The sequence below is a fragment of the Chiloscyllium punctatum genome, chromosome 14 (assembly GCF_047496795.1).
Source record: "Chiloscyllium punctatum isolate Juve2018m chromosome 14, sChiPun1.3, whole genome shotgun sequence".
NCBI lineage: Eukaryota > Metazoa > Chordata > Chondrichthyes > Orectolobiformes > Hemiscylliidae > Chiloscyllium > Chiloscyllium punctatum.
The window spans coordinates 44,781,324-44,794,019 of NC_092752.1; the positions used below are offsets into that span (position 1 = coordinate 44,781,324).

Here is a 12,696-nt window from a genome sequence, read left to right on the forward strand (position 1 = left end):
TTTTAGCTCCTCTTCTTTATCTATCACTGTACTACTCAGTTGTTCAACATCCACATACAAGTTCACATACTCCTCACATTCATAGCAAAGGAAGAATCAACACAAAATTGAAGACTACTTAAACTAAACTTCTTACAATAAGTTTGTCTATTATTTATTTAATTCAAAAGTCTGGCATTGTCTTCACTGCTTGGCATAACAACTGGACAAAGTGATGCACGTGCCTGATGCAGTGTGTCAGAAAGGCTCTTTAATTCCAATATTGAAAGCTGAATGATATTACATTGACCTTACTGAACATTATTTTGAAAAAAAAACATTATTGAATATTAACTGAATCTGCTTATTGAGTACCTCCACCAATAGTAACAGTGTTGGTTCCAGCTCAGATTGAAGTAGTAACTCATTGTCCTTCCCTTTGAAATTGTCCTTATAGTGCTTTCTGTTGTAAGGAACCCGCAGGCTCTCTGGAACGCCAATCTTATTCTCCAGAAGACGAAACTGCAGGCTCTGAAATCCAGATGCAGGTACTAAATAATTCCTTTAAAAATATATTGTAAAAGAAATGATATGTTACACAGAACATTATAAATACTGTAGATGGAAATTCACTAAAAACTGTTCTTTTTCTCATGTTTCGTCTAAAACTAAGCAATTGTTAGATTGTAACTGGCTTTGTTTTACTATTACATTGGTCAGTTCCATTCTGGAAGAAAGGAAATTTGTCAACAGGGATACACATAAGATGAGTCCGTTGAGTGGAAAAAAAATTAGACTTTTTATTTTACAACCACACAAGGAGATGTAGGTTATAACCTTACCTTCTGGATCATGGGATGCCTTATGCAGATCAAAAATTGATAGCATATTTGTATGATTATATTAAAGATGACCTAACAATCTTATTAATTCCTATTATGAAGGTGCATTTGCCAAATGATTAAAGACTGACAATAAATGTCTTCATGCTGACATTCACCATACCTTTAAAACAAAGGACTACAAACAAAAAACTTGCAGTTTATGATGTCTATAGAAGGAGAAAGGATTAGAGCAGAAGAAGAAATCAAAGGAATTAGGAGTAGTTCATAGAGTTACTCAAGGCTGCTTCAATTCAATAAGATCAAAGCTAAGCTTTTATATCAATTTTACTTTCCTGTTCTATTTCCAAATCTTTTGACTCCCAAAACACAAAAGAAGCGATCACTGAGTATTGAATATACTCAAGGACTCAGCAGCCACAGTCTTCAAAGGGAGAGAATTCCAAACATTCACAATGAACGAGTGAAGAATATTTTCCTCACTTTCGCACTTAAATGGCTAACCCATTGTAGAGCTGAGGAGAGGAAATGTATGTGGTGCTAATCATTAGGGTCTGGGTTTGCACAGCAGTTCCCTTGTCTCAATGGCCTTGATGTGCTCACCAACATGCAATGGGCAACCTTCTTTGGGTCCAAGTCAAAGATCTAATTGTTCAGGAACAAGAGTCATGAATGCTACAAGAGAGTTGAGAAGAAACAGGGAGGATGCACATGGGGGTGGGGAATGGATGAGAAGTAGGGGAGTCAGAAAAGCTGCATGTGGTCTTTAGGATGTAATGAGGCTAGAAGGCAACTGGAGAAGGTAAAGAGGCTACATGGGAATGAGGAAGGCTGCAAGGGATGCTGGGGTGAGAGAAGGCGGCTGAAAAAGGGATGGGGGAGACTGCATGCAGATAGGAAGGGGAGGTAGGCTTTGAAAGAAAGAAAGACTGCAAGGAGGTTTGAGAGAGAGGATGGTTACTGGGGTAAGGGTGTGTGGAATGAGGCTGCTGCAAAGAAAATACATTCATTTTAAATTTGTCAATAAAAGGGACATTCAATGAACCGGGGGCCATGAAACTTTGAAATCAGTGAGGCTATGAATTCCTTGCAAATTAATATGGAATTTGTAATTTAAGGGCAGCTGGAGGAGAATGGGATCCAAGGAGATGGTTCAGCAGGGTGGATGGACAGCCAAAATTAGAGGAGTCAGCAAATGAGTTAGAAAGGCATAAATGTTAGAAGCCAGTTAAGGTTTAAGTTACTTTGAAAAAGTTGAATGGTATTTATTTTAATGTAAAGAGTCTGACAAGCAGAGCTGATGAGTTGAGGACACAGAGTAAAACAGGAAGAAATGATGTAATTACTGTCACTGAAACATGGTTGAGAGAGGAATAAGATTGGCAGCTCATTATTCCAGAATTTAGGATATCTAGGCAAAACAGGGAAGGGGCGGGGGATGGTCACAATTTTGATTAGGATAAAGAAGATGTACAGTAAAAAGGAGGAATGACAAATTTCTAATTTGTTTGAATAAAGAAAAAGGGTGGGACCATCAAATCATGTGTACCATGGATATTGAGGGATACACAGTGTTGCATTAGGAGAAAAAAGGAGGCTGATGAATGTGACCGAGATTGTGGTGCTGGAAAAGAACAGCATCCGAGGAGCAGGAGAGTCGACATTTCAGGCATAAGGCCTTCATTTGTACGCCGGGGTGGGGGGGAAGCTGAAAGATAAATGGGAGGGAGGAGGGGCCGGGGGAAAGGTAGCATGGAATGTGATAGGTTGATGAAGGTGGGGAGGGGACAGCTGATATGTCGGCGAAGAGGGTGTAGCGGATAGGTGGGAAGGAAGGAAGATGGCCAGGTAGGACTGGTCAAGGAGGTGGTACTGAGTTGGAGGCTTGGGACTGGGATAAGGTTGGGGGAGGGGAAATGAGGAAATTGGCAAAATCCACACTGCTCCTTTGTGATTGCAGGGTCCCAAAGTGGAAAATGAGGTATTCTTCCTCCAAGTATCGGGTGGTAAGGGTTTGGCATTGGAGGAGGCCCAGGACCTGCATGTCTTTGGTGGAGTGGGAGGGAGAGTTGAAGTGTTCAGCCATGGGACGGTGGGGTTGGTTTGTGCGGGTGTCCCAGAGACGTTCTCTGAAATGATCCGCAAGTAGGAGTCCTGCCTCCCTGATGTAGAACAGACCACATCTGGTGCAACAGATACAGTAGATAACATGCATGGAAATACAGGTAAATTTCTGTGAGACCTGGAAAGATCTTTTAGGGCCTTGGATGGAGGTGAGGGAGGAAGTGTAGATACAGGTTTTGCACTTGCTGTGGTGGCAGTAGGTGCTGGGGATGGGGGGTGGGCTGGTGGGAGTCGTGTGGATCTGGCGGGGGAGTCACAGGAGGAATGCTCTCTCCAGAAAACTGATAGGGGTAGGGAGGGAAATATATCCCTGGTGGTGAGATCCGTTTGCAGGTGGTGGAAGTGGCAGAGGATGAAGCGATTTATGTGGAGGTTGGTGAGGTAGAAGGTGAGGAACGGGATTGGGGGGGGGGGTCGTGGTTCTGTCCTTGTTCCAATTGGAAGGGTGGGATTTAAGGGTGAAGGAGCGGGAAGTGGAGGAGACACTCTGGAGGGCAACATTGGCCACATGGGAGGGGAAATCACAGTCTTTGAAGAAGGAGGCCATCTGGGGTGTTTTATGGGGGAATTGGTCCTCCTCAGAGCAGATGCGGTGGTGGCAGAGGTATTTGGAATAACGGATGGTGCTTTTACAGGAGGTAGGGTGGGAGGAGGTGTAGTCCAGGTAGCTGTGGGAGTTGGTGGATTTGTAGTAAATGTCCATTTTTAGTCTGTCGCTGGAGATGGAGATGGAGATAGAGAGGTCCAGGGAGGGGAGGGAGGTGTCTGAGAATTTGAGTCCAGGTGAATTTGAGATTAGGGTGGAAGGTGTTCGTGAAGTTGATGCACTGTTCAACCTCCTCATGGGAGCATGAGCTGGCGCTGACACAGTCATCAATATAAAGGAGGAAAAGGTGGAGAATGATGTCGATGAAGATGGACTGATCCATGTACCTGACAAAGAGGCATAGCTGATGCTCAAATGGGTGCCCATGGCTATCCCTTTGGTTTGGAAGAAGAGGGAGGATTGGAGGGAGAGGTTATTGAGGGTGAGGCCAGGCGAATTAGTGTGTCAGTGGAAGGATACAGGTTGGGTCGGTGCAAGAGCAAGAAATGCGAGAGGAAGGCCTGGAGGCCTTCATCAAGGCAGACAGATGTGTAGAGGGCCTGGATGTCCATGGTGAAGATAAGGCATTGGGGGCTGGGGAAATAAAAGTCTTGGAGGAGGTGAAGGATGTGGGTGGTGTCCTGAACGTAGGTAGGGGGTTCCTGGACTGAGGTTACAAGAGAATATATTCAGGCTGGTCAGAAGAGCTGACCAGTGGCAAAATGAATTTGATCTGATAAATGTGAGGTACTGCACTAGGGCAGGACAAACAAGGCTGACGGAATACATGATGAATGTTAAGAATCTGGGAAGCACTGAGGATCAGAGAAACTTTGATGTACATTTATACCGCTGTCTTAAGTTCTTCAGCCATGCAGATAAATGGTTAAGCAGGCAAATAAGATACTTGTTTTATTAGGCATAGCGTTTGAGAGCAAGGAAATTATAGAACATTGAACATAGAAAAATACAGCGCAGAACAGGTCCTTTGGCCCTCCGTGTTGCGCTGACCTGTGAATTATTCTCAGCTCGTCCCCCCACACTATTCCCCTACACTATTAAGCTGGAACTGCATAAAATATTATTTATGCCATAGTTCTGGAATCTAGATTATACCATTTATATGATAGTCCTGGAGAGGGTACACAGAAGATTTACTAAGATGCTGTTTGGACCGGAGAGTTTCAGATACGAAAAGAGGAAAAGACTGATTGGGATTGCATTTCTTACAGCAGAGAAAATTGAGAGAGGATTTGATTGAGATGTATAATATTATGAGAGTAGACAGGAATAAACCTTTCCCCTTATGGGAAGGATCAATGACCCAGTTTAGAGGAGATGGCTATTCACCCAGAGGGTGGTGCAAATCTGGAACACCTCCCTGTGAGGGTGGCAGAGACAGTAACCCTGATAATATTTGAGAAGTGGTTTGATGGGCACTTGTTATGCCAAGGCATAGAAGGCTGTATGCCTAGTGCCTTTGCTTCTGATGTACTGAAGTGTTTCTTTTGTGCGGTAGATTTGTATTATCAGGAGCTACTGTCAGAGAAGAATGTAAAGGATGCAATTGTAATAAACAATCCAACAGTTATTAAATTAAAGTTTGAGATCTGATATGCATTGAAAAGACTAAGTAACTGATTAAAGTCTTTCAGTACTACCCTCTCTAGTACTATCATATTAACGGTAAAATCTGGATTTCAGAACTGCACGCAATACTCTAGCTGTGGCATAAATGATGTTTTACACAGTTCCAGCATAATTTCCTTGCTCTCAAACTCTATGCCTAATAAAAACAAGTATCTTACTTGCCTGCTTAACCATTTATCTGCATGGCCAAAGAAATTAAATGCACATCAAAGTTTCTCTGATCCTCAGAGTCTTAACATTCATCATGTATTCCCTCAGCCTTGTTTGTCCCGCCCAAGTGCAACATCTCCCATTTATCAGATCAAATTCATTTGCCACTGATCAGCTCTTCTGACCAGCCTGAATATATTCTCTTGTATCCTAAAGTTATCTTCCTACATACCAAATTTTGTACCATCTGCAAACTTACTGATCAATCCTCCTACATTCAAGTCTTTTGTGCATATGTGATGAAATCACATCTGCTATAACAGATGAACGTCATAGAACATAGATCTTAGAACAATCCAGCAAGAACAGGTCCTTTGGCCATTGATGTTGCACCAACCTGTGAACTAATCTAAACCCATCCTCCTATACTATCCCATCATCATCCATATGTTTATCCAAGGACTATTTAAATGCCCCTAATGTGGCTGAGTTGACTACATTGGCAGGCAGGGCATTCCTTGCCCTCACCATTCTCTGAATAAAGAATCTGCCTCTACCTATCACCCCTCAATTTGCAGCTATGCCTCCTCGTACAAGCAGATGTCATCATCCTCGGAAAAAGACTTTCACTGTCCACCCTATCTAATCCTCTGATCATCTTGTATGTCTCTAATAAATCCCCTCTTAGCCTTCTTCTCTCCAATGAGAACTGACCCAAGTCCCTCAGCCTTTCCTTATAAGACCTTCACTCCTGACCTGGTAATATCTTGGTAAATCCTCTGCACCTTTTCCAATGCTTCCACATCCTTCCTGCGATGGGCCAACCAGAACTGTACACAATATTCCAAGTGAGGCCGCACTAGTGTTTTAGGTAAAAACAATGACTGCAAATGCTGGAAACCAGATTCTGGATCAACGACGTTTCAGGCAAAAGCCCTTCATCAGGAATACAGGCAGAGTGCCTGCAGGGCGGAGAGATAAATGAGAGGAGGAATATTTTCCATCAACCACCACTCGTTACCTTTATACAGAAAGCCAGTTTCTAATCCAAACTGCTAAATCACCTACAATCCCATGCCTCGGCATTTTCTCCAAAAGCCTACTATGTGGAACCTTATCAAAGGCTTTACTGAAGTGCATGTACACCACATTACTGAAGTGCATGTACACCATATCATGGCTGAGAGTTTAATGTCATGGCTTTTTCTTGTTGATGCGGATGTGACATATTCTGAAAATTAACAGTTGCTAATTTATGATCTGCTATCTTGTACTAATTGAAACTGCAGCATCAAGTAAACTAATGTTTTTGTTGTAGTTGAAAGTTTAATTAACTGGCTATTCTTACTGAAGATATTGCTGATTTTTTCTGTTTATGCTCTGTGTGAATTCAAAGGTCATATACATTAGCACAAATACCGAAGTGACTATGTGACTGCAGCGCTGATCAAATGGATTAATGAGAATGAAAAGGAATCCTCACACAAAAGAAAGCCCTGCTTTCAGCATCTAAAGTGAAGATATGATTTGGAGATGCCGGTGTTGGACTATCCGGTGGTGCCGGTGGTGGATCACTATCACCTAATGAAGGAGCGTCGCTCCAAAAGCTAATGTGCTTCCAATTAAACCTGTTGGACTACAACCTGGTGTTGTGTGATTTTTAAAAGTGAAGATAGGTCTCTTAGAAAATGAGATAAAAGTGGGTACTGCAGATGCTGGAGATTAGAGTCAAGATTAGAGTAGTGCTGGAAAGGTACAGCAGGTCAGGCAGCATCTGAGGAGCAGGAAAATCGACATTTTGGGCAAAAGCCCTTCCTCTTAGAAAATGAATCTGGGGAGATAGTTATGGAGAATAAAGAAATGACAGAGGAGTTAAACAGATATTTTGCATCAGTCTTTAGAGTGTAGGAACAGCAAATATCCCATTAATACTAGTGAATCTTGGGGAGGAATTAAGTATCATCACCATTGCTAAAGAAGTAGTGTTCAACAAACAAATAGAGCTAAAGGCAAGAATGTCCATGGCTCTGATGGCTTGCTTCCTAGCATGCTAAACAAAAAGTGGCTACATGGATACCAGATGCACAGTTGTAATTTGCCAAAAATCCTTGGATTCTGGAGGAGTTCTGGAGGGATTGGAAAACTGCTCATGTGGTACCACTTTTCAAAAAGGGAAGTAAGCAAAAAGTGGATGATATAGGCCAATCATCTATTGTTGGAAAAAAAATTAGAATCATTATTAAAGAAGTGGTAGTAATATATTTTGGAAAATTATAATCTAATCAAACAGAATCCTTCTGTGATAAGAAAATTGTGCCTGACTGACTTATGAGCGTTTTTTGAGGAAGTGTCAACCAGAGTGAATCTAGGGGAACCAATTGGTGTGTTGAATTTAGACTTCCAAAATGCATATGACAAGGTACCTTCCAAAAGCTTGAAGTCATAAGATAAGTCCAGGATGTTGGAGGTATTATATTGACATGGATACAGCATTGGCTAATGGGCAGGAAACAGAAGATGAAAATAGGGCGTACCTTTTTCAGGTTGATGACTCGTGATCAATGAGGTTCCACAGCAATCAGTGCTGTGCAAAATATATATGAATGATGTGGAGGAAGGAAGCGAGTGTACTGTGACCAAATTTGCAAGCAACACAAAAATAAGTGGAAAGTCCACTTGTGAAAGGGAAATGAGGGGTTTATGGAGAGACACTGACAGTTTACAGAGAGATGCTGATAGTTTACAGAGAATTACTGATAGTTTAATTAAATGGACAATGGAGTATCATGTGGGAAAACGTGAAGTTGTAAATCTTGTCAGGGAGACCAAAAGAACAGTATTATTTGAATGGAGAAAAATTACAGCAAGCTGCAACACAAAGGGACTTGGGGGGACTTGTACACAAAACACAGAAGACTAGCACACAGGGGCAGTAGCTAATCAGGAAGAGCAATGGAATATTGGCCCTGATTTCAAGGTGGCTGGAGTATACAAATATGGAAGCCTTACAGCGATTGTGTAAGGTTCTGGTCAGACCATATCTGGAATACAGTGAGCAGCTTTGGTCCCTTATTTACAGAAAGACATATGTTGCTATCACTTCCTTAATTGATTCTAATTTTAATCCAACAGTAGAAGATTGTTAATTGGACTATAATTATTCACTTTTTTCTTCCTTCCTTTTTTTGAATTTCATTGGAAGCAGTTCAGAGAAGGTCACATGGATAATCTCCAGTATGGAGGGATTGTTTTATGAGCAAAGGTGAAACAGGATGGGACTCTCCTCATGGGAGTGTAGAAGAATGAGAGGTGATCTCTTTGAAACATACAGGATTCCTAAGGGACTTGAGGTAAATGCTGAAAGGACGTTTCACCTCACATGTGAATCTAAGACCAGAGAGCATCATCTCAGAATAAAGGGGTACTTATTTAAGACTGAGATGAGGAGGAATTTCCTCTCAGAGGGTTGAGATTCTTTGGAACTCTTTGCCACAGAAGAGCTGTTGGGGCAGGGACCTTGTGTATGTTGAAGGCTGAGATAGATAGATTGTTTGTCATTGGAGTCAAGGATTGTGGAAAAAGGGGAGGAAAGTAGATGTGGAAATGCTGGACCAGCCATAATCCTATTGAAAGGTGGAACACACCTGAGGGGTGAAATGGCCAACCCCTGGTCTGATTCTTATGGTCCGCAATATTTTGCTTTTATTATTATTTGCTCATTTTTAAATGTAGTTTTGTGAAGTTTAGTTTTTCTGGTAATCAAAGCTGTGGATAGAAACATCAAATTGTGGCAAGCAAATAGGTTGATGCTAATTAATCTTCTTTAAACTTTGAATTGAAATCAGTAGCCATGTGAGAATAGAACATATCGCTATTTGTTCAATATTTTTTGAACTGCACACAGTATTATTGTGGTGGTTGCAGTACTGTTCAAGTCTTTTGCATTTTGTTGCTATCTGAATATTGCAAAGGGCCAGGTTTACACAAATGAAGCTAATTGCACAAACTTTGTGTGATTGTCTGACAACGCCACGTGTGTAATCCATATCATACAGAAACTTGGGTTTTCAGTAGACTTTATGAATAGTCAATAACACTGAATCAAATTTTAGTCTGGCTAAGCGTCAGTTACATTAAGTTTCTTGGAGAGTTTCTCAACTCAAGACTCAGCAAGATCTCTTGCAACATCTTACCAAACTTACCTCATTCTGAAGAAGTGTCACTGGTTCAGAATTTTAACTGTTTTCTCTCCACAAATGCTGTCAAACCTAATGAGTTTCTGCTTATGTTTCTGATTTTCAGAGTCCACAGTTGTTTGTTGATTATATCTCTTTATTAATTACTTACCTCGCTACCTACCTTTAGTCCAATTATAACCCCATCTTACCTCTCACCACTTGCCACTTATTGGATATCCATTGAAAGACATCCCATATGTGCATTACTTAAAAGGCTGCGATGTACCAGCCAAGCACTTGCATTCTGAAGCTGTCCTGCTCAGCAACAAACATAGAAATTGCTGGAAAAACTCAGCAGGTCTGGCAGCATCTATGTAGAGAAAACAGAACTAACATTTTGGATTTGACCATCCTTCCTCAGAACTGCTTAGTGTTGGACCTTCAGTCAGAGGATGTCAGAGAAAGGGAAGATGGTGCCACAATTCTCCAGTAGGGACCTGTAAGCGTTGTGGATGGAGTGGTCCAGAGGATGGTGGCATACTCTTTCTGGACGACTGGCAGAGGAGGCCATGGAACCAGACCCTGGCAGGCCAGGTTCACTACCCGGGTCAATGTGATGTCCATTGTGCACAGTAATGGCCAACAGTGTAAGAAGAAGGTCAGTGAACTCCTTTCAGCCAGAGTAAATGCAACTTTTCTCTCTGCTACCACATACTCACTCTACATTTTATCTCTGTTAACATATTCACCTCTTTCTGGTTCCATGGCCTCCTCTGCCAGTCCTCCTGGAAGAGTATGCCACCATCCTCTGGACCACTCTTGCTATAACCATTACCATCTTTCTTCACTTAATTTTGATCCCTCCTAACCTCTCGCATGACTAACTCTGTGTTACCTTTATGTTGTATACTCACTTGCCCATGACAGCTCACTACCTTTCAAACATTTGCACCAACTCTGACAGCCACGTTACCCACTTGCATCTCACTCAATTCCTCCCTTTTTCTCATTTCAGGTGAAGCAGAGTTCAGTAGCCCCTTCAATCACCACCCAGCCACCCTCCGCTCACCTGTAAAGAGAGACTCCTGCCTCTCACAAAAGGCTACTAGGAGTGCTCCTGCAGGGATGCTGAGACATCCATGTCCTGTCAACTTAGTGAGTACTATTCTTCAGTCCACTGCAAGCCTTATGTTAACCCTGCTCTCAATGTCATTTTCTGGACATTACTTCAAACCATTGGCTGCAACACCTTCCCTTCCTTTGTGATTTGCAGGTATCAATGAGTCCACAAATCTGGTGAAGAAAAGGCTGGTTCTGTATTAAGATATCGCCTCACTCTCTGAGGAAGACAGTACCAAACACTGAGGAAGCATTAGCAGGTGTGCTTCCTGCACCCTCCACTAGTACAGATGTTGACATCTCTGGGAGAATCTCATGTTTAGAAAAATTTGGAGAATAACCTGGTGAGCACCTCACTTCGAGGAGAAAGTGAGGACTGCAGATGCTGGAGATCAGAGCTGAAAATGTGTTGCTGGAAAAGCACAGCAGGTCAGGCAGCATCCAAGGAGCAGGAGAATCGACGTTTTGGGCATGAGCCCTTCTTCAGGAATTCCTGAAGAAGGGCTCATGCCCGAAACGTCGATTCTCCTGCTCCTTGGATGCTGCCTGACCTGCTGTGCAATTCCTGAAGAAGGGCTCATGCCCGAAACGTCGATTCTCCTGCTCCTTGGATGCTGCCTGACCTGCTGTGCTTTTCCAGCAACACATTTTCAGCAGAACACCTCACTTTGACAGTTCTGGGGTTGGTCAATTGAAGAAATACACCAGACTGCTAGCACACAGAGGACTGCTGGAGACCAAACTTCTGCTGACCTCCAGACAAGGAGATGAGCTTGTGGTGTTGACAATCAGAGACTTCATCCAGCGTGCACAAGAACGAATGGCAGACAGGTATGTGGGAGATGATGGTTCTCATAGCCAAGAAGCAGCGTTAGTGCAGCTACACAATGTTGACTCAGCTGCCTCAAGTATGTGATTGGTTGGTTGCATCCATAGAGAGATTGGAAGCTGAAATGGTGAGTAAGGACCAGCACCCTGAAGGTAAGCCAGGACCAGCATCTTGGAGGTGTGCTGGAAAGGTGCGCACAACTTCACCCCATCAGTCCAGCCACTATTCTCAGGATTCTGGGCATTGCAACACAAGAATAGAAAACGTAGCTCAGATTCCAGGTGACCTTTTCACCACATGATGGTGCCAGGAGGAATCTAACCAAAAGGTGAATCATATAGAGGTCCCTCTGAAGTTTCCTCCCAGCACAGTCCCAAGAAGGCTAGGCTCTCCACCTCTACCCTGCCTCTGGCAAGAGGATCCTCAGCGTATCCTCAGGACCATCCCGATGCACATGCTACAAGATTAGCTGACTTAACCTAAGGCCAATAGGCTCCACAGCCAAAAAGGCGCCCTCCACACAGCTGCAGACCTTGGGACAACACAAGGATGTAATGTGAAGGAGAAAAAGAAAAAAGACTCTTTGGTGGCACAAGTGATAATACACTATGTATGAAGTATCCATGTCTGGATAAATTTGATTTGTTTTGTACAACATCATTTTGTTTGAGTCTCTGTAACCTCGATTTTACTCATGTCAGCATGATGTCCATGCAGAAAGTGCCATGGATCACAGTCTGTGTTGAGAGGCTGCTGTACCATGTCACAGTGCAAATAGAACTTCGAAGAGTACAGCAAGGCAACAGCTCCCTCAGCTCAACACATGTCTATGGTGAGCATGATTCCATTTTAAATTAATCCTATCTGCCTGAGAATACGTGGAAATTATTCCACTGGCACCTTTGACCCTCAAACATAGAACTTTGGACTGTATGTCTCAGGAACAGGCCCTACAGCCCATCATGTCTGCACCAACCATGATGCCATTCTAAACAAATCCCATCTGCTTCCATATGGTCCATTTCCCTATTCCCTATCTGTTCATGTGTCTGTCAAAATGCCTCTTAAAGTTTGCTATCATTTCTGCTTTGACCACTTGCCCTGGTAGAGCTTTCCAGACATTTACTACCCACTGCAAATAAAACTTATAGAGTAATAGAGGTCTACAGCATGAAATCAGGCCCTTCGGCCCAACCTGTCCATGCTACCCAATTTTCACAATTAAACTAGGTCCATTTG

General features: G+C 42.7%; 1 protein-coding gene across 2 annotated transcripts in view; it reads right to left on the reverse strand.

The window, feature by feature from the left end:
* The window catches only part of tdo2a (tryptophan 2,3-dioxygenase a), a 103,581-nt gene that overhangs the window by 45,892 nt on the left and 44,993 nt on the right, over positions 1-12,696 (reverse strand). For both annotated transcript variants that reach the window (XM_072584274.1, XM_072584275.1), the window contains exon 6: positions 355-541. In XM_072584274.1, coding sequence (XP_072440375.1) covers positions 355-541 — 187 coding nt within the window. The remainder of the gene's footprint in view (positions 1-354; positions 542-12,696) is intronic.